Genomic DNA, 26,810 nt, shown 5'->3' with positions numbered 1-26,810 from the left:
GAAGGACATCAAAAAATGGGTGAAAACATTTCTGGAAAGGGAGGGAGTGCAGTCAAGTCGTGATCCGCTGTTGGAACCAATGACATAGATAGAAGTATGTTTGAGATTTTGCAGGGAGTTAGGCACAAATTGAAAAAACAAGAGCGTAAGTTCTCCAGGTTGCTTCCCGTGCCACACACTGGACAGGTAACGGAGCGGGAGATTAGGAAGGTCAATGGGTTGCTGCAGGGCTGGTGCAGGAGGCCAGAGTTCACATTCTTGGGACATTGAAGCAAGTTCTGAAGGTAGGGAAGGCTATCGTGAAGGGATGGCCTTCAGCTGACACAGCCCCAATATGCTTGTGGAGAGGGTAAACAGAGCAATGGAGGAGGATTTAAACTAATATGACAGGGCGTGGGGAAAGTCAAGATCGAGACTAGAGAGGGGACAGGATTGATAAAGCTAATGGAATAGAAGCAGAAGGCTTAGCTGGTTAATAGTGAGCAAACATTATCAGAGGAGAAAGGGATAGGAAGAGGCTGTCAGGTAATGAAATAAGAACACTGTAATAGAAGGGATATCAAAAAATTAAGTGAGAAAAGCAGGAGAAAGAATAAGAATCAGTATTCCAAAGAAATTGGAGTCAAGATTGAGTGGTATGTATGTGAATGGACAAACATTCAAAACAAAACCGGAGTGTTAGATACATTCATAATAATGGAGGGATATGACACAGTAGCTATAACAGAGCTGTGGCTTATGTATGGACAGGACTGTGAACTTAATATTCTTGGTTATAACATCTTCAGATGAAATAAGGAGGGAGAAAGGTGGTGGGATGGCTGTGATAGTGTCACAGTGCTAGAATGTAAGAATGTTAAGACCATGGGGGTAATTTTAACTTAACCCACCCAACGGGAAATTGACCCAATCTGATCGGCCACATGTTTACACACCGCACAATTTAACTTCATTGAAGCCGGGAAGGATAGGTTAAAATTACCCCCAGCATCCATATTGATATCGTTAACAAATAGGTGAGGAAATGGTAGAATTCTTCAGTGCGTTACAAGCCACCAGGCAGTGGAGATGAGATAGAGGGGGAGATCTGTAGACAGTTCAAAGAGAAGTGTAATAACAACAGGCCAATAATATTGGGTGAAATTAACTGTTTCAAAATAGCCTGGAAAAAGGGTAAGGCATGTGGTCAAAGTGGGAAATGGTTTTTATAATGAATCCAGGACTGCGTCTTAGATCAGTACATTTCTAATCCAACAAGAAAAGGACCATTGCTTGATTTAATTCTGGGAAGTGAAGTGGAGCAAATAACTAATGTGAGAGTAAGAAAACAATTGGGAAATAGCAACCGCAACATAGTTAGGTTCAATGTATGAATAGAAAACAGTAATGAAGAGTCTAAGACAAGGGTGCTGAACTGGAAAAAGACAAATTTCAATGAGATAAAAGGGAATGTGGCCCAAGAAAAATTAGCAAACAGGGTAACAAATCAACAGTGGGAAATCTTCAAATATAAGAATGGATAGAGTCCAAAATACCTATAAGGTGAAAAGGGGGTGTATCAAATAATAAACTGGTGGATAAATAGAGAAATTAAAACTAAAGTGAAATGTAAAAGGGAGGCATATGATAAAATTAGGCCTAACAATATAAAGATTATCATGAGAAATACAGAAAGTGAAAATGGAGATTGGAAGGACGAAGAGAGTATATTAGAAAAGGTTACCAGATAATATATGAGGAAAAAGTAAGGGCATCTATAAGCATATAAAAAGTAAAAGAATAATTGAAAAGAGAATTACACAGAATTACATAGAACGTACAACACAGAAACAGGCTATTCGGCCCAACAGGTCCATGCCGGTGTTTATGCTTCACACAAGTTTTCTCCCTCCCTATCAATCAGAGGGTAGGATTGCTTAGGGACAAAAGGAGAGGGTCAATTTGCAGTATGAAAGTATGGGCAAGATATTAAATAAATACATTGCATCAGTGTTTACAAATAATTGAAACTGAGAATGTAGGTGCACTAGAGAAGGATATGGAACAATTGTTAAGAGTTTTGGATTGCTCTTGCAAAGAGCTGGCACAGACACGATGGGGTGAATAGCCTCATTCTGTGTTGTAAACGTCAATGATTCTATGAAGTTAATGCTAATCATAATTCTTTAATTTTTAGAAGAGAAATGGCAAGATCTTCATTTTAGGAACCGAGTAATATAATAAATTAGAATAAAATCCATTTGACTGATTGATTTTGAGCTGCAGTAAATGCTTCAGATAGTTCAAATCTGTAATGATTATTTTATTTCTGATTCCAAAATTTCTTTACAAGCAATTCAAAGAAAAGCATTTTTACAAATATACTTTTGTCAGCTTTTTGTTTTTTGCTCCCTGCCTTCACCTATGGGAAAAATTCAAGCTTAATGCAAATACTGCCTAGAAATTTTACTTTATTGAAAGTCCCATTACTTAGCTGTTTTGAAATAAATCATCGGCAAAGTTCCTCAGCCTGGAATCCAGCCAGATCTCATGTTTCTGGCTGCTGTCAGACTGCCAGATCCTAGCAATTGAAACCCTGGCAATATAGCATCCTCAACATTGTCAGTCATTAGCTGTGTTAGTGGCAGTTCAGTGACCTGAAACCAAGACTTCAGCAATTTCATTCCCAGTAACACTTTGTCCAAACTACCTTTCTGTAGAACTTTTCCTTTGCTTGACTGGAGCTGACTGGAGAGATAGGGAAGGGGATGGAGGTCAGGAGAATTTGTCAGCCCCACTCCAGAGACTTGAGCACATATTTTAGGCTGACACTACCCAGTGCAGTACTGAAGGAGCGCTGCACTGTTGGAGGTGCCATCTTTTGGATGAGACGTTAAACCGAGGTCCCGTCTGCCCTCTCAGGTGGACGTGAAAGATTCCATGGCACTATTTTGGAGAACAGCAGGGGAGTTCTCCCCAGTGTCCTGACCAATATTTATCCCTCAACCAATATCAGTAAAAACAGATTATCTGGTCATTATCTCGTTGCTGTTTGTGGGACCTTGCTATGCAAACTGGCTGCCGTGTTTCCTACATTATAAGAGTGACTTCACTTCAAAAGTATTTCATTGGCTGTAAAGCATTTTGGGATGTCCTGAGGTCATGAAAGGCACTACATAAATGTAAGTTCTTTCTTTAACTTTTAAAGAAAAGGCTAAGAAGCCCAATAAGCTCATCCCTTTTTGATAAATGAGCCCCTTATACACACCTTCTGATCGTAACCCTCAAACTCTTCTATCTTCAGAAATACATCAAATTGCCTCTTGAATCCATTCATATTGTCCACTTCAATGGTTAATGATTAAAAACCCTGGTCGCAAAAGCCTGGGACTCCTCTTTAGCTCCCTGTAATGTTCAGTAATTTCATTGATTTTCACCACGAGTCCCCCAAAATCCTCATTCCAAAATAGTTGGACTATCCATGTGTTGTTTTGCTACTCAATGTCCTTGTTCCCAGGGAAATGGGCCTAGATCTTCAGTTTAGCTGTTACTCCGGCAGAAGTGCAGCAAGGGCAGGACCTGCACTTCACCACAAGGATACACCCCTGACTCAGGCCAATTTCCTGGCCTCTATGTCATTTACCTGGAGAGAGGGTGGAGACTAGTTGTGGCAGGCCTTGGAAGGCAACCTTCCAAAAGTGTTAAAGAAAGGCATCTGTGGCACTCTGCAATCAATTGCATGGACTTGTAGGCCATTTAAATTTAACATGATCCCCCTGATAGTCATAACAATGTTAACTGACTGGAATGAACAGGCGTCCCTTGGTTCCAGCATTTCTAGGGTGCAAACGATGAAAATTGTGTCACATGATATATTTCTGATCATTTGCATTCTATTTGAATATGCCTACCCATATTTGGATGGACACATTCTAAGCCTCTTGTCACTTCCGAAAAGATATCCTGGAAATGGGAACAAGCAGAAAGCTGGTGGAGCAGCTCACAAGGAATTTTCCATTGCATTCAATTGGAATTATGCCAACTCCCAGCCATAAATCTAACAGAAAATCTAGGCTAAGTTCTAAATAACTGTATGACACAGACTCAATCCTATAGACCCATAGAGGTTTATAGCACAGGAGGGGCCCTTTCAGCATACTCTGTCTCCTAGAGCAATCCTACTGCTCCACTCTCTCCCATAGCCCTGTATTTTCCTCTGCTTGAAATATTTGTCCAATTCTCCCTTTAAAGATGCAGTGGCCCCTGTCTCAACCACTCTCTGTTGCAAAGCATTCCATGCTCCAGCAAACCTCTGCAAATAAATTTCTCCTAACCTCTCTCCGTGACGATTTTAAATTGATGATCCCTCATCATTAAATACCCAACCAGAGGAAGTAGTCTTTCCCTATTCACTCTATCAAAACCCATCACAACTTTAGAAACCTCTATAAATTCTCTTCTTAGCCTTCTCTGCTCCAATAGAAATAGTCCCTGTCTCTTAAGTCTCTCCTCATAACTATTGCTTCTCATTCGTGGCATCAGCCTGGTGAACTTCCAATGTGAATCTATGGCTTTAATGCCCTTTCTATAATAGATCACTAAAAATTGCAGACAATACTCTAACTATAGCCTGAGTAAAATTTTGTACAAACTTATCATTAACTCTTTACACTTGTACCCTGTATTTATATACCTCAAAATACCTGCACTCATACGTTTTCTGATTACAGACAGCTTTAGAATCAGTACCATGCATTGCTTGGAACGAGCTATTCCATCACCGACCACTCCTGTTCTCAATATCTGGACACATCTTTATCAATATCTTATGTGACAAACACTGTTCAATGTATCTCCCAGCCTGTGATGCCCACTCACAAGCTGGAGTTTCTCTTCCTCTGCAATGTGCAGGAAGTTCTTTAACATCATATTTTGACTGGTTTGATTGGTTTAATCATGTAACTGGACTTGTAAGGCATTTTGCAGAGGCGCGGGAAAAGTTCTATTAAGAGCAATTACTGCAAGTATAGATCTGTATCCCTGCTCGCATTTCTTGCACAGTGAAATGGCTTCAGAACAGTCTCAGTGAAATGGGTTCAGGACAACTTGACTCAGCTCTTTCCCCCCCAAAAAAGCCAGAATAGTGATAGTGAACTGTTTTTGATGAACACAGCTTTATTTTGCTGAGTGTAAAGGAATGCAGCTATACTGCTGGTCCCCACCTCAGTGAACCCTGAGATGTGCAATACTAATCTCTAAGCCCAATGAAAGAAATATTACCCTTCTGCATGTCTAGCATAAGCTGTTGGAAACACCAAAGTAATTAGGGCAGCATAGTAGCACACCACACATAAGCCCCATTGCATGATGCCACATCAGTGAGGAGACACAAATTCGATTCCCCATACCAGGGCTAAAAGGGCTAAAGGAATTCATAGGGTAGATAGGGGGAAACTATTTCTCCTGCTGGGGGAGTCCTGAACAAGGGGACATAATCTTAAAATTAGAGCTAGAATGTCAGGAAGCACTTCTTCACATAAAGGGGGAGTGGAAATCTGGAACTCTCTCCCCCAAAAAGCTGTTGAGGCGGGGGGTCAATTGAAAATTTCAAAACTGAGATTGATAGATTTTTGTTCGGTAAGGGTATTAAGGGTTACAGAACCAAGGCAGGTAGATGGAGTAAAGATACAGATCAGCCATGATCTAATTGAATGGCAGAACAGGCTCGAGAGGCTGAATGGTCTACTCCTGTTCCTATGTTCCTATAGCACTGACATTCCAATCACAGCCCTGCCGCAGTGGGAAATTGCCAGCGGAGGCCAAGCATTTCCCATTGGGGGCAGGGGAGGTGCAGGAAAATCAGAGGGAAAGTATTCAGCAGGACTGCATTGGTAGAGGCCTGGGAACAGCCTAGCTATCTTCTCAGCTGCCACGGGGAGACTGTGGGCACCAGAGAGAATGTAAAAGGGTTCAAAATTAATCAATGGTTCACTCGTCTGAGTTGTTATAATGGCTTGTATGTATTCTTGCAATGTGTATTTCAATAACTTCTGCCTTTGTCACAAAGGAAGGTTCAAGACCAACAGCAATGAAACAATTTTTTGATTGTCAGATAAAGGCCAAACTACAACTACTGTAGAAATAAAAGCAGTAAATGCTGGAAACACTCAGCAGGTCAGGCAGCATCGGTGGAGAGAGAAACAGAGATACCATTCCAGGTCAATGACCTTTCATCAGAATGACGACGTCAGGGTTGGACCTGAGGGAATGGAGTGCTGCAAGTTCAGAGGGAGATAGATTAAAGTGAGTGAGTGGGGTAGAGAAATTGAGACAGCTGAAGTCACACCAAGTGAACGAGGTAAAAGAGACAAATGGAATTCCCATCGGAGAGAAGAGCAGAACTTCTTCAAGGTGGGGCAATCCTGGAAGAGAAGCGGCAGTGAATTCAACACTAAAACAAAACACTGAAAACAAAGGCAAAATACTGCAGATGCTGGAAATCTGAAATAAAAACAGAAAATGCTGGAAACACTCAGCAAAGATTCAGAAAAGACACTCAGCTAATTCGGGTCTAGTCTGACTTTGTACTGGATGTTTAAATGGGGTAAAATTCATACTCATCAACCTGTGTTTGCTTCCTTATAGGGACCTAAAGGAGATAAAGGACAGCAGGGAGTCCATGGTTTAAAGGTAGAATGGTTATGTGCATCTATTTTCAGTTGGATTGCTTGTGTTAAACTCACTGTTTTACCACTATTAGGTAATGATTATTGTAATCCTACTCACTTTTCAAGGGCGAAATGGGAGAGCCGGGCCTTCCTGGACTGAGTGGGAAACCAGGCATGGAGGTATTTATATCAAGGATATTTTTAATGGCGAGATTTCTGTGTGTTTGATTCTTTGTTACATTATAGTTTGATGTAGCAGTTCATTTACAATACTCTTGTAAGTGGTGTCAATATTTGCCCAACAACAATTTCATTGTGTTCTGAACATTGCAATATGCAAATCAATCTGTGGCAGGGAAGCTCACAGATCTGCCTGGCAGCCTGGCACAAAAGAAAAGAAAATGATGAAGAAATCTGATTCTAACCATCATTTCACAAACCTGATCACTTTAATCTGCTAGCGCTGACTGAAAACAATCCCTTACATAGAATGTACATCACAGAAATAGGCCATTCGGTGTTTATGCTCCACACGAACCTCCTCCCACCCTACTTCATCTCACCCTATCAACATGTCCTTTTATTCCTCTATCCCTCATGTACTTATCTAGCTTCCCTTTAAATACATCTGTGCTATTCCCCTCAACTACTCCTTGTGGTTCTAACCACATTCTAACCACTCTCTGGGTAAATAAATCCCTCTCAATTTTCTTCCTGCATTGTAGGAAGTGGCTTTTTTTCTGTTGATAGCAGGGTACTCCAGCGGTTACAGTGTAGACTTCATAATCAGCTGAAGCCATCTCTCAGGTTGCCGCTGTGGAGTGGAGCTTAGTTATTTGGTAACTGGACCACTTGGTGAAGGACCCAGCTTTCCTGGGTGTGGGGGGAGCAAACTAACATTATCTGATTCATTCTAATTGCAAGCATGGCTCTTACCAAAGTAGACAGTCAAAAGATTATAACATAGGAAGGCCATTCAGCTTTCCATCCAAGTGGTCTATCAGAAAAATACTATAGTCCTTCCATAGCTAGGGTTGCCAACTCTGGTTGGACGTATTCCTGAAGGTGTCATCACATGGCCCTTCACTCCTGCCATTGGTCGCCCAACACGCCCATCCTCATGGTGCATTGCCCTCCCACAGCCAATTGAAAAGCAAATAGATTCTTCAATACCCGATTGGATGATCCTTCACTTTCAGTCAAACAGCCTTTTTTCTCATGTCCGATATTTTTATAACTAATAATCAAAAGTGTTCAAAGGAAAGTAAAAAAAACACTGTTTTTAATGCCCCAATGATTTTTCCCCTGGATTGCTCGCAGCAGTGTCCTGGAGATTAATCTTTAATTCCTGGAGACTCCAGGGCAATCCTGGAGGGTTAGCAACCCTACCCATAGCATCCAGCTGATCCTTAAATGATTCCAGAGCATTTGCCTCCACTACCCTGCAAAGTAGTGGTACGGTAGCATAGTGGTCATGATACTGGACTAGCAATCTAGAGTCCTGGACTACTAATCCAGAGAATGAGGATTCAGATCCCACCATGGCAGTGTGAGAATTTGAATTGGGTTTTAAAAAATCTGGAAATAAAAAGCTGTCGGATTGTCATAAAAACTCAACTGGTTTACTACTGTCCTTTAGGGAAGGAAACCTGCCATCCTTACCTGGTTTGGTCTATATGTGACTCCAGCCCCACACCAACGCGGTTGACAAACTGCCCTCTGAAGTGACCTGGCAAGTCATTCAGTTGTATCAAACTCAGGGCAACTAAGGATGTAGGCAAATCATTCAGTTGTATCAAACTCAGGGCAACTAAGGGTAGTAATGCCACCTTGCCAATGATGCCCACATCCTGAGAATTAATATTTTTAAAAAAAACAAAATCCATTGTGTACAAGGAAGAATTTGCTGACAATTTGAATCTTTGCCCCACTGTCATAGTTTAGCTTTACCTTTTATACTCCATTTCATATCTTATATACTTCTATGAAATTCCCTTTTAGTTGCCTCTTTTCAAGGTTGAGTAACTCAAGTTTAATAATTCAGTCCTCTGATGCTGGGGATTAGCTTTGTGACTCTCTTTTTGCACTATCTCATGGGCACTCCCTCGAGTCTCAGTGACTGCTCACAGTATTCAAGGTGCAATCTAACCCAGAGCACATGAGTTCCTTCATTCACCTTGACAATTCTTAGGTTACAGATTGCAACAAAAAAAAATATAGCCGATGCTTTCGTTTCGGCAGGAGAATTCATCACGATGAAAAGTTCACGCTGTGTCACAATTGCAAAGAACATTGAGGGTAGCATTGCTGTGTCAGTCTCAGAAAGATGAAAATTCAAAAACCCAGCCACAGTGACCCTTGAGTAACATTAAGCCAGCCTGCACACTATGGATATAAAATTGTAGACAGAACAGGAGAGTGTAGGCTTGACGGTGGATGGCTGTGCTTTAATTGGCAGAGCTTTGATATTGCACCTCAGTCTCTTCGTGTACGTTCAAAGCACAGTTTGTGTGTCATGGATTTGAATATCATCTGTTTCACAGGGTCGACCAGGATTGCCAGGACCTGTGGGTCCCAGAGGATTAAAAGGAGAAATAGTAAGTATGTTTTGAAGATATATTTTGAATACGTAGAAGAATTGTTGCTTCTGGGCCGACCCCCCCCCCCCCCCCCCCCAATCCGTACTTGTTCCCGAGCCATCCATCATTTCCAGATTGGTGCAACAAATTGCTTCTAAGCCTCTGTCACCAGTGTTCTTAAGCCAGCCACTAACAAATGCATAGAAGCCTTGGCTTGTTTTGTCCCTCCCTGTGAGGAAGCACAAAGACTGTGCTCTGCATTGTTGCCTGATGGGGATTGGGACCTAGGAGCAGGATTAGGCCATTCAGGCCCTCGAGCCTGTTTCGCCATTCAATTTGATCATGGCTGATCTCTATCTTAACGTCTTGGTTCCATAATCCTTAATACCCTAGCCTAACAAAAATCTATCAATCTCAGTTTTGAAATTACCAATTGACCCCCACCCTCAACAGCTTTTTGGGGGAGAGAGTTCCAGATTTCTACTCCACGTTGTGTGAAGAAATGTGAAGAAGAAATGATTGCAGTGTTCAGTTCCATTCGCAACCCCTCAGATAATGAAGCAGTCTGTGCCCACATGCAGCAAGACCTGGACAACATCCAGGCTTGGGCTGATAAGTGGCAAGTAACATTCGCTCCAGACAAGTGCCAGGCAATGACCATCTCCAACAAGAGAGAGTCTAACTACCTCCCCTTGACATTCAACGGCATTACCATCGCAAAATCCCTCACCATCAACATCCTGGGGGTCACTATTGACCAGAAACTTAACTGGACCAGCCACATAAATACTGTGGCTACAAGAGCAGGTCAGATGCTGGGTATTCTGCAGCGAGTGACTCACCTCCTGACTCCCCAAAGCCTTTCCACCATCTACAAGGCACAAGTCAGGAGTGTGATGGAATAATCTCCACTTGCCTGGATGAGTGCAGCTCCAACAACACTCAAGAAGCTCGATACCATCCAGGACAAAGTAGCTCGCTTGATTGGCATTCACTCCCTTCGCCATCAGCGTACCATAGCTGCAGTGTGTACCATCTAAAAGATGCACTGCAGCAACTCACCAAGGCTTCTTCGGCAGCACCTCCCAAACCCACGACCTCTACCACCTAGAAGGACAAGGGCAGCAGGCTCATGGGAACAACACCACCTGCATGTTCCCCTCCAAGTCACACACCATCCTGACTTGGAAATATATCACCGTTCCTTCATCGTCGCTGGGTCAAAATCCTGGAATTCCCTTCCTAACAGCACTGTGGGAGAACTTTCACCACACGGACTGCAGTGGTTCAAGAAGGCGGCTCACCACCACCTTCTCAAGGGCAATTAAGGATGGGCAATAAATGCCGGCCTCGCCTGTGCCGCCCACATCCCATGAATGAATATCAAAAAAAGTGCTTTCTGACATCACCCCTGAGTGGCCTAGCTCTAATTTTAAGGTTATGCTCCCTTGTTCTGGACTCCCCCACCAGGGGAAATAGTTTCTCTCTATTTATCTTATCAACTCCTTTGATCATCTTAAACATCTCAATTAGATCACCCCTTAATCTTCTATAATCAAGGGATTACAATATTAGTCTATGCAACCTGTCCTCATAATGTAACCCTTTTAGGCCAGGTATCATTTTGATGAATCCGCACTGCACCCCCTCCAAGGCCAATATATCCTTCCTGAGGTGCAGTGCCCAGAACTGAACGCAGTACTCTAAATGGGGTCTAACCTGAGCTTTATATAACTTACATAGAATGTACAGCACAGAAACAGGCCATTTAGCACAGATCCATGCCAGTGTTTATGCTCCACACGAGCCTCCTCCCACCCTTCTTCAACTAACCCCATCATCATATCCTTCTAGTCCTTTCTTCCTCATGTGCTTATCTAGCTTTCCCTTAAATGCACCTATGCTAGTTGCCTCAACTACTCCTTGTGGTAGCAAGTTCCACATTCTAATGACTCTCTGGGTAAAGAAGCTTCGCCTGAATTCCCTATTGGATTTATTAGTGACTATCTTATATTTATGGCCTGAAAACAGAAAATGCTGGAAATATTCAGCAAGTCAGGCAGCATCTGTGGAGAAAGAAACAGAGTTAACGTTTCAGGTCAAAGACCTTTCGTCAGAAGTTCCAGTTCTGAGGAAAGGTCATGAACCTGAAACGTCAAGTCTGTTTTTTTTCTCCACAGATGCTGCCTGACTTGCTGAGTATTTCCAGCATTTTCTGTTTTTATTTCAGATTTCCAGCATTCGCAATATTTTGCTTTTGATTTATATTTTGGCCCCTAGTTCTGGTCTCCCCCGCAAGTGGAAATATCTTCTTCACGTCTACCCTATCAAACCCTTTCATAATCTTGAAGACCTCTATCAGGTCACCACTCAGTCTTCTCTTTTCTAGAGAAAAGAGCCCCAGCCTGTTCAATCTTTCCTGATAGGTAAAATCTCTCAGTTCTGGTATCATCCTCGTAAATCTTTTTTGCATCTTCTCCAGTGCCTCTATATTCCTTTTATAATATAGAGACCAGAACTGTTCACAGTACTCCAAGTGTGGTCTAATATAAGTTCTATATATGTTTAACATAACTTCCCTGCTTTTCAATTCTATCCCTCTAGAAATGAACCCCAGTGCTTTGTTTGCTTTTTTTTATGGCATTAGTAGCGTTACTACTTCTAGCAATTTGTATCTGTACCCCGAGATCCCTCTGCTCCTCAACCCCATTTAAACTCTTACTTTCCAAGAATTATGTGGTCTCCTTATTCTTCCTACCAAAATGTGCCACCTCACACTTATCTATATTGAAATTCATTTGCCAATTACACTCCCATTCTGCAAGTTTATTAATGTCTTCCTCTAGTTTGCATCAAAAAAAATATAGCCGATGCTTTCGTTTCAGTAGGAGAATTCATCGTGACGAAAAGTTCACGCTCTGTCACAATTGCAAAGAACATTGAGGGTAGCATTGCTGTGTTAATCTCAGAAAGATGGAATTTCAAAAACCCAGCCACAGTGACCCTTGAGTAACATTAAGCCAGCCTGCACGTTATGGATAGAAAATTGTAGCAGAACAGGAAATTGTAAGCTTGATGGTGGATGGCTGTGCTTTAATTGGCAGAGCTTTGATATTGCACCTTAGGTCTCTTCCTGTACATTTGAAGCTGTAACATAATTCCCACCCCTTTGTATTCCAGCCCCCTTGAGATAAAGGCCAACATTCCATTAGCCTTTTCAATTATTTTTTGTACCTATCCACTAGCTTTTAGTGTTCCATGGAGCCTGCAGGCACAATCCTGCTTATTTTTTTTTATCTTTTCACAGACGCACCACTAGAAGCAGCAGCTTATTGAGGATTCAATTGGTTAGCCCCCAAAAAACGGGCGCTGGGATCACGGTGCGTGATTAACCCGCGCTCGTTCGTTGTGATGCAGGCAGCATGTCGCATTCATGCTGCCTGATGATTTCAATGATTGCTGCCCCGTGCAGCCAGCGCTACCTGCGCTTTTGTGTTGTTGCACGCATCAGCAGGGGGCCCCAATATTGGGAGTGGCTAGCACTACTTAAAGGCAGCCTGCACCTCTTAAAGGGGAGGTGCACTGTGGCTGCAATCAATGGTGAAGTGAATCTGTGCTGCAATATAGTGCAGCACGGTGATGATGGGACCTCTGGAATTTTTAATGAGCAACAACTCGACTGCTCAAAGTTTGCGGAACTCTGATATTTTCAAAATATAAGATACGGGTCTGAACGGAGTCTGAACGGAGATCAGAAATCGCACACGTAAAACACAGATGCGGGTCCTGTCCTTATGTTTAAAAACTGTTTGATTTATTTTAAAACATTGAATAAAGGTTGCTTACAACTACATCCCACATCATCCAATCCGCAAACCAGACCCCACCAATCTGTCGATCTGAGTTTGTACCGGGCCTGTGAGAGTGCATGCAACAAGATTCTCTGATGATGCACTAGAGGTCTTGCTGCAAGAGGTGGACAGAAGGAGGGGCATCCTATATCCACAGAGGGGGCAAGAGGCTCTCCATACATATGCTCCCGAGGCAGTGGGAGGCAGTAGGGGACAAGATCAATGCCAGGAGCAGAGCACCCATGAGCATGCATGCAGTTCGATGCTTTGACATGAGTGGTCAAGGTGCGTGAGTTCGACTGTCAAGTGGCATCTCCTACCAACTGCACCACTCGCCTCATCCACTGCTCCACACACTACACCCCCCGTCACCCATCTACCAACAAACTCTTTCAATCAGAACCCAACCCTTCCCAATCAGATGTTTCCTCTTACCCTCACACATTACCACTGTTGCAAGCCGCACACCCACAACTCACAGGTCACACACACTGGCAGCTATTCAACCATGACAGCCACATCACCCAAACATCTTGCAGGACATTCACCAACACACGTCCCGCTTTCTTGCAGGAGAAGGTGGCACATAACAGGAGGCAGAAAGTGGCAGTGGCTCCACGAAATATGAACCTGCTGTCCTCTCTCAGGATGACAGCATTCTTGTTCCACTCCTGCCACTCTGCCCGTGCTCTTGCTGTTGCCTGTCAGCTAGCTAGCCCACTCCCTGTAGAGTATTGAAACTTTATTATAGGAACATAGGAAGATAGGAACAGGAGTAGGCCATTTAGCCCCTCAAGCCTGTTCCACCCTTCAATGAGATCATGGCTGATCTGTGACCTAACTCCATATACCTGCCTTAGTACCTTTGATTAACAAAAATCTATCAATCACAGATTTAAAATTAACAATTGAGCTAGCATCAACTGCCGTTTGCGGAAGAGAATTCCAAACTTCTACCACCCTGGCTGTAATTTTTAGGCTATGTCCCCTAGTCCTAGTATTCAAGTAAAGGAGACCTCCAAAAACAGATACAAATGCATCAGCCAGAAGCAATAATCCAGCAACTAACCTGTAATTCATGCATAAGCCTTTTAAAAGCGGTGGTGGGGGGGGTCCTCCATGCCGTTTAAGAGCTGTTCATCGGTGCGAGGTTAAGACAGTGCGTTGACTGAAGCGTGGAGTTCCAATATAGCAGTGATCCCTTTAAATCAGCGTTGCACACTGATCTACCGCAAAATCTCCCTACTTTACATGTTGCCGGCGTTCGTTAGGTGCGCGTGTGGAAACGGCTTTACCAAGATGGTGTCCCACGAATGTCACGCCGGAAGTGTGCACGCGCATCTCGGATGCCATATTTGGGGCTTAGGAGCCCATGTAGCGCCTACACTACGGGCGCTACACGGCCCAATTTAGCCCCCATTATGTCTATCTGTCTACTTGTGGACACAACCCTCTAATAACCTGACAAATATTTAATCAGATTTCCTTTGAACTTCAACATATTCCTGTGTGTCCTGGATATTTACATGTGCTGTGTGTGTGTGCGGACATGTGCATGCTTTGGGTCATGTGCGTCCTGTGTTTCTCTGCCTGCATGTTTACAAACACCGACTTTAAAACTAGCACCGTGAGTTTTGAAACTCGTTGATTAAAATTCTGGAAAAGTCTATTTGAACTAGTCCCAGAAAAATTCTATTATTTTGTGACCATTTCAGATTATTCTAAATTGGAATATCCCACCTGTCCAGTCACCTTAATTAAAACTATCGGTTGGTAACATTGACCTGCTAGAAGGGAATCTTTCAGAGACGAACACTGGGAATTTCCTCAGAGGTTCTCCTGATCGGCTGCCGTAATTTCGGCAGGAAATTGGCGGAAACCCAGATTACGCATGACCAGGGTTTCCACCGATCCTCTGCCGAGCTCACGCCAGGAAGCAGAGCAGTTTAACACGTTGGAGTGGTTGAAGAGAATAACATAGATGCATTTAAGAGGAAGCTGGATAAATACATGAGGGAGAAAGGAATAGAAGGATATGCTGATGGGGTTAGATGATGTAAGGTGGGAGGAGGCTCGTGTGGAGCATAAACACTGGCACAGACCTGTTGGGCCGAATGGCCTGTTTCTGTGCTGTAAATTCTATGTAATTCTGTGTAATTTTCGTCGGGAGAGATGTACGGCGGGCGGCAGATCCGATATCGCCCGTTTGACACCATCACCAAAAGTTTAAATTACCCCCATTGGGGGTAATTTTAACCAAACTGGCCGGGCAGGAAACGGGCGGGTTCGGGTCAGCTGCTCGTTTTCCACCCCTCCCGACTTCTCCAATGAAGTCAATGGAGATTAAAATCAGGCAGGACGTAAAACGGGCGGCTGACCCGATCCCGTCAGCTTCCCGTCAGGTGGCATAGGTTAAAAATACCCCCAGAGAGTCAAGTGATATCATGAGAGTGAAACTTGAGCAGTTTGTTTTTCATCCAAACCCTGAGATTGGATTCCTGCTTGAATCCTCTGCCACTGATTTAGTATTTTTTATATTACATAGATAGTCTTGATTTTAATTTTTTTAACCTCAACCACTGCCAACATCCTTATACCCATTGCCATTGAAGAAGGTGCACCATATTCCCTTTTGGGTGCTTCAACTACTTACTGCACTAGGGTAGCATGTCTCATAAGTTAGCTCTTACAATGAATTAATGGCTCTTTAAGTTAAACCTAAGAAAACAAGGAATTAGAATACTGCATTCAGCCCATCGAGCTCCCTCTTTCCACTGATGAAATACCAAGCGACTATACTGTGGACTCTAACCAGCACGCTCATTTTCACATCTTCACGATTCAATGCTGGCCTGCTGTCCTCCAGATTACACTCTCCCTCCCCAACCCAAGCAGCACAGAAGCCATTGGGCTCAATTTTGAAATGGTGGCTAGTTGGCAGCGGGAAGGGGGGAGGTGAAGGTGCTGACAGGAGCTGAAGCGCCGAGGTGGGGGGGGAGAGAAAGCGAGAGATCAAGATGTCATCCGGCACTGGAACAGAGAGTGGAGGGCGCTGAAGATCGGGGTGGGGGGGGGGGGAGATCGGGGGGGGGGGAGAGGGAAATCGGGGAGGGGGAGATCGGGGGGGGGGAGATCGGGGGGGGGAGAGGAGGAGATCGGGGGGGGAAGGGGAAGATTGCGGGGGAGAGGAGGAGATCGGGGGGGAGAGGGGGAGATCGGTGGGGGGAGAGGGGGAGATCGGGGGGGGGGGGAGAGTCAAAGATCATGGGGGGAGATCGGGGGGAGAGGGGGAGATCGGGGGAGAGGAGAAGATCAGGGGGGCAGATCGGGGGGAGAGAGGGGAAGATCGGGGGGAGAGGGGGAGATCGGGGGGGAGGAGAGTCGAAGATCGGGGGGGGAGAGTCGAAAATCGGGGGGAGTGGAAGACCGGGGGAGGGAGAGGGGGAGATCGGGGGGGGAGAGGGGGAGATCGGGAAGGATATCAGGTGGGGGAGAGGGGATGATCAGAGAGGGACATCGGAGGGGGAGATCGAAGAGAGACATTGGGGAGGAGAGGGGGAGATCGGAAAGGGACATCGGGGGGGAGGGAGAAAGGGGAGATCGGAGAGGGAGACATTGGGGGCTGAGAGGGAGACATCGGAGCAGGGTGGAAAGGTAGGTTTAGTTTGTTTTTTAACTTTTGCAATGGTTTTTTATTTAATTTATTTTTGTTTATTTTTGCCTGATCCGACCCTTCATGCCTGGTTTCACCAGGCGTGAATTGAAAGCAGTGGGAAAGCTGCCCAGGTAAGTTTAAAATCATTTTGACAATCTACTATGTCAGAAATAAAGTACCTTAAGCCCCTCAACGAGGTACATTTCGTTCTTTATCATCCTGCCGGCAATTACTTCTGGATTTGTGAAGCGCGCGCACACAGGTGCATCTGTAGCAACCCCAGAAGTCAGCAGGTTGGAGCCGGCTTCCGAACCCGCTCGGGATTTTTGCAGCCCCCCACCCCCAACGCACCCGCAATTTGATTTTAAAATCGAGCCCATTGTGTCCTGCAGAGTATTTGATCCTCACGGTCTATATCTGCATCCGCAAACACTAAACCCATTCCCGAACAAGGGAGGGACTAAAAAAGTCGGAATGCAGAAATTCCGTTTTGTACCTATGCCAAGTTTTTCACCCAGAAATTATCAAAAGAAGAAATTTTATGCTCCGGATATTTATCCCACTCCTTTTTGCATTTAACGTATAATCATCACCTTCAGTTCTTCTATCCCTCCCACACATCAACAGAACTGCTTTACTGAGATCCTGAGAGGGAGAGAAAACGTTTTACTCTCACTAACACGACAAACTTATATTAGCAATCAAACCACCTAACTGCAAAAGAAACTGGAAACATGAAGAATAGTTTTCAGAATAGGAGTGAACACAAATGCTTTTTAATGGAAAGAACTATGAACTTATGACAAAAATGATTGCAGGATTTTGGCTTAGGACTGTGTGACGTAGCCAAAAGGCTAAAAACCCCTCTTGCCTAACAGAGCTCCTAGAGGGATCTCTCTGGCCCTATCTAGAGGTAGAGGCACTAGAAAACGGCAGCTGTTTCAGAAAACGTCATACAGGCCAACAAGGCCACTGCTTCCACAGATCATGTATAACCCACTCCACCATGAACTCTACCTAAACCATTCCCACTATTCAGCCCTCCACAGATTATGCCACCTCTCGCTTCCAGCGCTACCAACAACAACTTGCATTTCTATAGCTCCTTTAACGTAGTAAAACATCCCAAGGCACTTCACAGGAGCGATTATCAAACAATATTTGACACCGAGCCACATAAGAAGATATTAGGACAGGTGATGAAAGGCTTGGTCAAAGAGGTAGGTTTTAAGGAACTTCTTAAAGGAGGAGAGAGAGAGGTAGAGAGGCGGAGAAGTTTAGGGAGGGAACTCCAGAGCTTAGGGCCTCGGCAGCTGAATGCACGGCCGCCAATGATGGAGCGATGAAAATCGGGGATGCGCAAGAGGCCAGAATTGGAGGAGTGCAGAGATCTCAAAGGGTTGTAGGGTTCAGCAGGTTACAGAGATGGTGAGGGCCTGAAAGGATCTGAAAACAAGGATACGAATTTTAAAACACAAGCCATCATGTTGCATGGAGCATTTGACAATCTCGGTCAATACTTATCCCTAAACCTGCAATTCCATTCCCAATCACTTATTGGAGGGAAGAGTATTTAGAGAAATTACAGGTATTTGATGATTATATAAAATGTGACCTTCCGTTTGAAATTTGGAACACTCACTTAATACTTCATTTTTTAAAGTAAAGATTAAGTTAAGTACCGCACTTTGAAAAGCATCTTATAAAGGAAGCAAGATAGGAGGAAAGCTAAACATTGCTTAAATAAATACGCCTGGAATTTCTGAGGGGTCTACCTGATCTCCCGCCATAACTTTGGCAGAAGATCGGTGGAAACACCTAGAGAAACGGCAGAAACTGCCAAAGATACGGGAGGGGGGAGATCGGGAGAACCTCCGTAAAAATTCTACCTCCATTGTGTTTTATTTCTTAAACCACCTAGGTGAAGCAACAAGGCCTATAATACTTAGCTTACTTATCTAAGTATTAGCTTACCTTAGCTCTTCATCCTTATTAAATAAATAAACCGCTACTTCGAGATTTGCTTTGGGTAAGTTTTTATTTTTGGTGCTCCTAGTGCTGAGCTTTGCTCACTGGGACTGTGTATTGGGCATGAGTGTGCACTCAATTTTCTATCCATTGAAATGAATACAACGAGCCTTGATTTAAACACACAGTTTTTTGTAAAATAGCTGATATGAACTAAGTTTGTATTTGTAATTTTTCTAAGATCGTAGCCTGTTTTGAAAAGATGTCAGTATATAATTTATCTTCTCACCGTGACACTTGTGCACCCGCTGTACCTTTATCTCGGCTGCCATTTGAATATTTCTCGTAACCTTCAGTTAAAAGGATTTATAATTATCATGACAGCTTCGGTCCAATAGGAGTTTGGCAGAGTTTAATGGATTCAGTGCATTATTATACTGTGTTGTCACTTTTTGATAATGATCAAATAACGACTACTCATACTTTTTTTCTCCTCTTTTGTTTATCAGGGTTTAGCAGGAGAACCAGGCAAGCCAGCAGTACAGGGCGAAAAGGGTGACAAGGTTTTATCTTATTTCATTTGATCGTTATGTTTCGAAATATTGGGGGTCACTGTAATTTTTATCGCCGGACGAAAAACAGTTGATAGCGAATCAGCCGCCTGTTTTACACCTCACCCGAGTTTCTTGAGGTCAATGGAAACAAAAAAAATCCTTGAAGGGGAGAAAATTTGCAGGGAAAGGGAAAGAGCAAGGGAATGGGACTAATTGGATAGCTCTTTCAAAGGGCTGGCTCAGGCACGATGGGCCGAATGGACTCCTCCCATGCTGTAACATTCTATGATTCTAACAAAATCGGGTGGGGTGTAAAACCGACTGCCCGTTTTTCACCCAGTGATAAAAGTTAAAATTTACCCCCGTTCTGTCTTGAGTTCCCCTCGTTCAAAAATATATCAAAAACCGAGGAAAGTCAGAAAATCAAAAATAAATGGCAGTGGATTGTCTCCTATGTAGTTTGGATAATAAAAGTTGTAATTAAAAAACACATATCAACAAGGAGCTGATTTAAAGGAATTGTCACCTGGTTACTGGCCTTGCGAAACAGTTTACAGTTAGCGAAAAGGGGAAATTAAAACAGAAAATGCTGGAGATGCAAAGCAGATGGATCAGCATTGGAATTATAATGGGCCAGATTTTGCTGGAGCAGGGCATCTCACAGTATGCCCTGTCAGTTAGACTTGATCGTGGATGTTTAGGTTTTAGAATTTTTTGCGCTGCAAGTTGCTGGAAGTGCGAACTGATAACGGCACAGTGAGGGAAACAGGGCATCTGGGACCTTAGTGAACGATGGGTCCAATAGTGTGTCTCCTTAATCAATGAGGTTAAAGGAATGAGAAATAAACAGAGCTAGGACTGAGAAGGAGGGTGAATTAGAGTGGGTGAATTCAATTTCAAATCAGGTACAGAAAGAGAAATAAAGAGAAAGAAAGAAAAAAGAGACAGAAAGGAAAAGTAAGAAAAAGAAATTTAAATTTTAAAGTTTGACATTTTTAAAATCTAAAACAATTCACAACCTGAAGGAATGAGACGCCACACTTATAATTGTTTACTTTCTGTGCGAGAGGTTAATTGCCAGTCGTTAACAATTATCACGTCGTTAAAAGGGTGTTTACACTTTTAATTACAAGACTTAACTTTCCGTGGTGAGTTTAATAGACAATTAATGTGCAAATGCAGCAACTTCATGAGACTCACGGGGAGGTTGAGGGCGAGATGCCATTTTCGTGAAGTTAACGCGGAGCGGCGCAAATCGTCCAGCAACTTGTGGCGATTTGTAATTCACGGGGTATCTCTTCCTCGCCACAAGTTGCTGGCTGATTTGTACATTAGACGCCATTATTTTTCCAACAAAATCTAGTCCAATACTACTGTTATGGGTTGATCCCTTCAGCGAAACCAATATTCCACCTTCAGACTATAACAGTGCATTTCCAGCATTTGTTGTATCCATAGTCAACTTGGTTCATTGGTAGCACTTACACCTCTGAGTTTGAAACTGATGCGATCAAGCTCCAGTCCAGAATTTGAAAACTAGGCTGACACTTTAGTTCAGTATTGAGGGAGTGCTGCATTGCTGCAGGTGCCGCCTTTCAGAAGAAACACTAAATTGAAGCCTGAATGTAAAAGATCCTATGCCGCTTTGGCTTTATTTTAAATGCAGGGAGTTCTCCCAGGATCCTGGCCAACATTTATCCCTCAACCGACACCACCAAAACAAATTAAATGGTCGTTTGCTGTTTGTGGGATCTTGCTGTGTGTAAATTGGCAGCTGCCTTTTCCTACATAACAAAAGTGGCTTCACTTTGTTCAATTCATTGACTGTGAAGCACTTTGGGACATCCCGAGGATGTGAAAGTTCTTTATTTCTAATGATAACTGTTAAGGTTAACTTGACATTCTTGTGATGGGTACAAGGTGAAAACACTCCCTTGTGAGAATTTGATGCTGTAAAGATTAGAGATGAACATTCGGCCCATCATACCTGTCCCATGATCCAGGGCCTTTCTCAGGACCTGATCTGCCCATTTCTTCTTTTCAATGATTTTTCTACTCAAACTCATGTCTTTTTTCCTGTCGGATACGATTTGTGGCCCCGATGGTGTAAGCACGAGGAAAAGTTTTGTGTGAACTAATGCAAACTCCTGTGGTTACAGGGAGATTCTGGGCATGCTCTCGGATCTCCTGGAGAGAAAGGAGACAAAGGTGACCCAGGACTTCCAGGGACAGGATTACGTGGAAAACAGGTTTGTGTCATTGTAGACAATGGATAGGTAAAAATGAAACTATTTAAAACATATGCATTCTGATAAATATAATGTCGTGTTCTATCATTTAATTTTTTTTGGTTTAATTGTTGCCTTGTTATTACATTTAGGGGCCACTTGGTCCACCTGGAACAAGAGGATCGCGGGGACCTAAGGTATTACAAACAAGCCTGTCAATAAAAGTTGTACAGTCAAACTGTGGTAATTCAAAAGTTCGGTAAGCAATTATGGAGAATCTGCAGTAATTTTAATATATCTTACATCTGGGTTGCCGTACTGAGCCACATCACTGGAGGGAACAGGTGAATGGAGACCGGGCACTTCATAACCTCAGCTGTGGTAAGGTAAATAGCCCAGGGAAATAGCCAGGGATTAAACCAAACATCAATCACGGAGAATATTAAAGGAAACAGTATCACAAAAAAACACACTAAAGTAAAATCCATCAGTCCACAAGGAAGGTAGAATAATCAAAAGGCCTTTTGGCTCCTGAATCCCACTCCTTCCACCATTTGGAGAGAGAGAGTATGAGGGTCAGCAGGAAAGTACTACCTGTCCCTGTCCGGTACATTGTACAATGTAAGGACTGAATGTGGGTGACTAATCCACACGGAGAAGCGTGAAGCAGAAGGACCTAAGGTGACTGTCTGGTTCGATGTTGTAAGTAAAGACCCATCGGGGGTGATTAAAGTAAGCTGGTTTGGATACCATAGTCTGAGTGCCTAATTCACTCCTAGGTCCTGGGTCGGTAACAGCCTGTTACATAGTACATGGAGAAGAGAGAGACACAGAACATAAGAACGCATGGAATGAGAAAAGTACTATTGGGTCACCAGGCCTGTCACCTCCACACACCACATGCAGCAACCTTTCAAAGACTATACCCCATGCATTTGATATCCTGAAGAAGCAAAGGGAGTGTGGGTTGGAGTTAGGACTTCAACATCGTAGCCCAGATTCTCCAATCCACGCTCCCTGCAAGAACGGCTTCCCATTGGGATCATGGGATCGCAGAGTTAACCTTAATAACTCAAGGCAATGGTATAAACCAACATGCAGGTTAATACCAGCTACAATTGCATTGTAATCAATCCTAAGCATAGCTCTGTGCCAATGATGGCAGTACTTATATTAAACTTGAAACCTATCTGTGAGAGTGGATAAAGTACATTTCCAATTTTTTTTAATATGGTACTTAACATCATAATCTAGAAACCTACCCTATTCAGTTTGTCATTACTTGATTGAATTACCGCGGTTAAGTTTTATGTGTGCACAAAGATTTGCCACATAAGAATTGCTTAATCCTCAGTGGATGCATTAGCTTGTATGTGTATTTGGATACGGAATACTAATGTGTAAATCAAACTTCTCTATGGATATGTCTTGATATCAGCTCTGTTTAGCTTCACAGCAGTGTACATGCTAAGAATGATACTTCTTAAGTTTTCCTTAAAGATAAAACCAGATTTTATTTTATTAGGGTGAGCGTGGATTTCCTGGCCTTCGAGGTCCACAAGGTGAGAAGGGACCACCTGGAGCTGGACGTCTTGGCTCCCCAGTAAGTGTATAAATTCTAGCAGGATTTCCATCATTTGATTTTCTTTGTGGCGATTACTTTGACAGCACCTCCTAGCCCCTAACCTTCTACCATCAAGAAAAACAAGAGCAGCAATTTCATGGGAACACCATCACTTCCAAATTCCCCTCCAAGTCACATCAGCATCCTGATTTGGACATATATGACCGTTCCTTCGCCATCGTCAAGTCAAAAGCCTAGAACTCCCCACCTAACACCAGCGGTTCAAGAAGAAGCCCCACCACCACCTTTTTGAGGCAATTGCCGATGTTGCCCCCCCCCCCATCCCAAAAACAAATTTTAATAAGTGTTATAGAGTGAATTGAAAGCAATGAATCAAAATTGGGTCAAATTTAAGCAGCTTTTATTCTTCTTTATCTCCCCTTAGGGTCCTAGAGGTCCTTCTGGAGAACCAGGTATGAAGGTAAGACCTATTGACATTTGCAATAAAAATGATGATTGAATACATGCACAACATGCAGGGTTATTGCCTTGAAAGTGATGAATTCGCATATTGTGGTTGTTGGATATTAGAAAAGGCCATTTGGTCTATTGAAACTCATCTGTATTAGAACTTTTCCATCACGGCACCTAACTGTATCCTGAATAACTCCAATGTTACTTTGCTTAATATATTATTCCAAATATTTAGCAGTCTTCGGGTAAAGAAGTTCTTTTCCTGATTGATCTGTTCCAAATGTACAACCTCTGGTCCTACTTTCTTGACATGGTTTGAAGTAGTAATGTGGGTTTACCTCACCTATATACCAATTTATATTTTATGAGCCTCGATGAGATTTCCCCCTAAATCACCTTCTTTACAAAAGCTTGAGCTTCTCTAATATTTCCCTATCTCTCATTCCCTTTGATTCTTGGGATCAGTCTTGTTGCTCTTCTCTGTGCCCTCTCCGAAACAAATACATCTCTTTCTTTGTGGATCTCATTCAATAGCCGTTCACAGCAACATTGGCCACTGCACTTTCAGCGCACAATTGGTTTCCTCTTAAAACAATAGACTCGGCATTAGCGATTGGCGATGTGAGCGAGAACACTTGACGCATTCGTGTGATAATCCCCTCTCCCTTAATTTAACGCAGCTGTTTATTTTGAATGGATTGACGGCTCCGCTACAGAGAAATGCCGTAAGGCTGCAGCAAGCATCATCCACTAGTAACAGCAGCAGTGATTTCTAGGCTGATATTTATGACTTTCTTTTCTTAATTTTTTTTCCCTTAATCACAAAGTATCCACAGCACAAGAAGGAGGCAACGACCTCTGCAAACATCTGCTCTATAAGTAGCCTCTAGAAGCTGCTCACAAATGGCTGGTTTACTCCCTCCAATTTTGTTCTCTCATCTGGTGTGGAACCACATGGTCTACGCTGAACAACACCCCCTCCCCATGAAATAGGAATTATGGGTTTAGACCCACGACGTGTCATTCCTGCAATGAGCTATCTCATTAAGCACACAATGCTTTAAAACTGCAATAAAATGGAATTCATTAATACCGCTTTAGGTTTTGAAATGAAAATCAAGCATCAGTCTCATTCGATGTTTATCATTTCAGTTGAAAATGTACCCCCTGTGCAACAACAAGGGAAGAGCTTTACATGCCTTGATGAGTTCTCCCTTAACCTTCCCTCTAGGTCATAGGGCTTAACCTTCTCTAATCTTTCGTCAGAGCTCATCTCCTTTTCCCATGGGATCAGTCTTAATCTTTTCCACGTACTTCTCCCTCTATCGAAGCCCTATTGAAGCATGCTTATGAAAACTGTAGGGTTAATCAGTAGGGTTAATTCTGTAATCCCAAGCTTCCCCCAGGGAGGCTGCACTCGAAGGCAGTGAGACAACATTGTAGCCTCGGTTTTCCAAGCAGTTAGTGCATTGTAAATCCTCAGCTTGAACTCTATGGACACTATCTGGCTTTGTATGCCAACGTCCTGTTTGGTTTCACTGTAGTTTCTCAACAATGAAAAAGACTGATCTCCTATTACTTCTTGGCCTAGAAATTGGGTCATGTAGTGCCCGTTTTTCAGCACCGGAAGTGCGCTGCCCACCATATTGGGTAAGGACAAACAAGAGGCGTCCTTTACCCAAATTGAACAAGCTTATAGTTGGTTTCTGTCACTAATATAGATAAGAAACAACAGGGGTTAAAGCATTGACCCATGCTGGGCACTAGTCAACACTCACCCCCACCTTGCCGGACACTACATGAGAGATTTTCCTGGTTCTGTAGCCAGGTACACCAGCTCACCTGAATGCAGCAAACATCAGTAATTGGGTGGATCAGACCTCACACCTGTTAAACAACCTGCCCGATTTTCCTGCGTTAATTTAAACGGTGCGCTCCAACCCACCTGATTTCCCAATATCTGCTGCACCAAGGAAATCTAATACACCTGGGCACAGACCCAGGAAAATCTCACCTTCCACCTCTCACAAGTTCGAATGGTTTCCTATTTGTTTTGTCTCCTGGTACACTTTTAACTCCCATAGTCCTTTAAATGACACCATGGCATTCCAGCGAAGAGATGCTGAATGCATTCATCTGCAATTCCTGTCTCTGCTAACTGGGTGGAAGTGTTAACCCATTTAAAATAAATGGATTGAAGCTTGCTCTAAAATAGCAATTTCAGACAAATGCATTAAGTGTTTGTAAGATAGAATCCCGCAGTGTAATTTCAGTTTTATAATCTGTCTCTCATCGGGACTTGTCAAAGAAGTAATCTCATAGAGAGGTTCACCATTTGCTTTATTTGTAACGAATTATAACTGTGAAGATAGATTTCTACCCAAATGCAAATCAACCTATTTGGAAAACAGCACAATGAAAGGACTAAAGAGTGTGCAACTGCTTTTGTGTTTTTCACCAATTTAGGGTCTGAGAGGCCTGCCAGGGCTTTTGGGACACCCAGGTGCTAATGTGAGTAGGATACACCCAACAAATTCTTCACTGTGGTAAGCTGCGTTCAGGTTCAATATCTGATTCCCTCTCCCCCACCGTTTTATTACAGGGTGCACCTGGGATGAATGGGATACCAGGGCCACCCGGCCCACCTGGGGAGCCAGTAAGTAAAGGCATTTATTACAGTTGACTACCCAAAATCCAGCTTTTATTGTTTTTTTTTGTTAGATTTTCAGTGCTTAAAGATCCTGCAACATTCGTGTAGTTTTAAAGAGTTGCTGACTTAATGGAGGGGGGGGGGTAATTTTAATCTAACCCGCTCGCCGATTTTACTCTCCGTTGAAGTCAAATGTAGGCCAAGCCAGATAGCCACCACAGGTTCCTTTTATTGAAGGACATTAGTAAAGCAGTTGGGTTTTCAAGACAATCTGGTAGTTTTCTTGATCATCTTCTGGTACCAGATCAGAAATAACCAGATTTTTTGAATTTGCTATGTTGGGATTTAAGCACATGACCATTGGATTGTATAGTGATTCATATAGTGCTTTTAATCCCCTCAGGACGTCCCAAAGCACTTCACAGCCTATGAAGTACTTTTGAAGCGTAGTCACTGTTATAATGTAGGCAAGTGCACTATACAAATCGCCATAATCATTAGGCTGCCATATGGACTATTGCTAGGGTAACTTGAATTACACGAGATGACTTAATATTTTGAACTTATTTTGGCACATTTGTAGTCGACAGACAATGTCATTTATCGTAAGGGCCCTGATTTTTCCGGGGAGGCAGGGAGG

At 43.1% G+C, this 26,810-nt stretch overlaps 1 protein-coding gene across 1 annotated transcript in view; it reads left to right on the top strand.

Moving 5' to 3' along the window:
• The window catches only part of LOC137321559 (collagen alpha-1(XIX) chain-like), a 151,567-nt gene that overhangs the window by 50,193 nt on the left and 74,564 nt on the right, over positions 1-26,810 (top strand). The window contains exons 11-20 of the mRNA XM_067983956.1: positions 6,625-6,669; positions 6,774-6,827; positions 9,191-9,244; positions 19,210-19,263; positions 21,414-21,503; positions 21,635-21,679; positions 23,008-23,085; positions 23,492-23,527; positions 25,987-26,031; positions 26,123-26,176. Of these exons, the coding sequence (XP_067840057.1) occupies positions 6,625-6,669; positions 6,774-6,827; positions 9,191-9,244; positions 19,210-19,263; positions 21,414-21,503; positions 21,635-21,679; positions 23,008-23,085; positions 23,492-23,527; positions 25,987-26,031; positions 26,123-26,176 (555 nt within the window). The remainder of the gene's footprint in view (positions 1-6,624; positions 6,670-6,773; positions 6,828-9,190; positions 9,245-19,209; positions 19,264-21,413; positions 21,504-21,634; positions 21,680-23,007; positions 23,086-23,491; positions 23,528-25,986; positions 26,032-26,122; positions 26,177-26,810) is intronic.

Source organism: Heptranchias perlo, chromosome 5 (assembly GCF_035084215.1).
Source record: "Heptranchias perlo isolate sHepPer1 chromosome 5, sHepPer1.hap1, whole genome shotgun sequence".
In the NCBI taxonomy this organism is placed as follows: domain Eukaryota; kingdom Metazoa; phylum Chordata; class Chondrichthyes; order Hexanchiformes; family Hexanchidae; genus Heptranchias; species Heptranchias perlo.
This window is presented reverse-complemented; position numbering and strand designations above follow the sequence as displayed.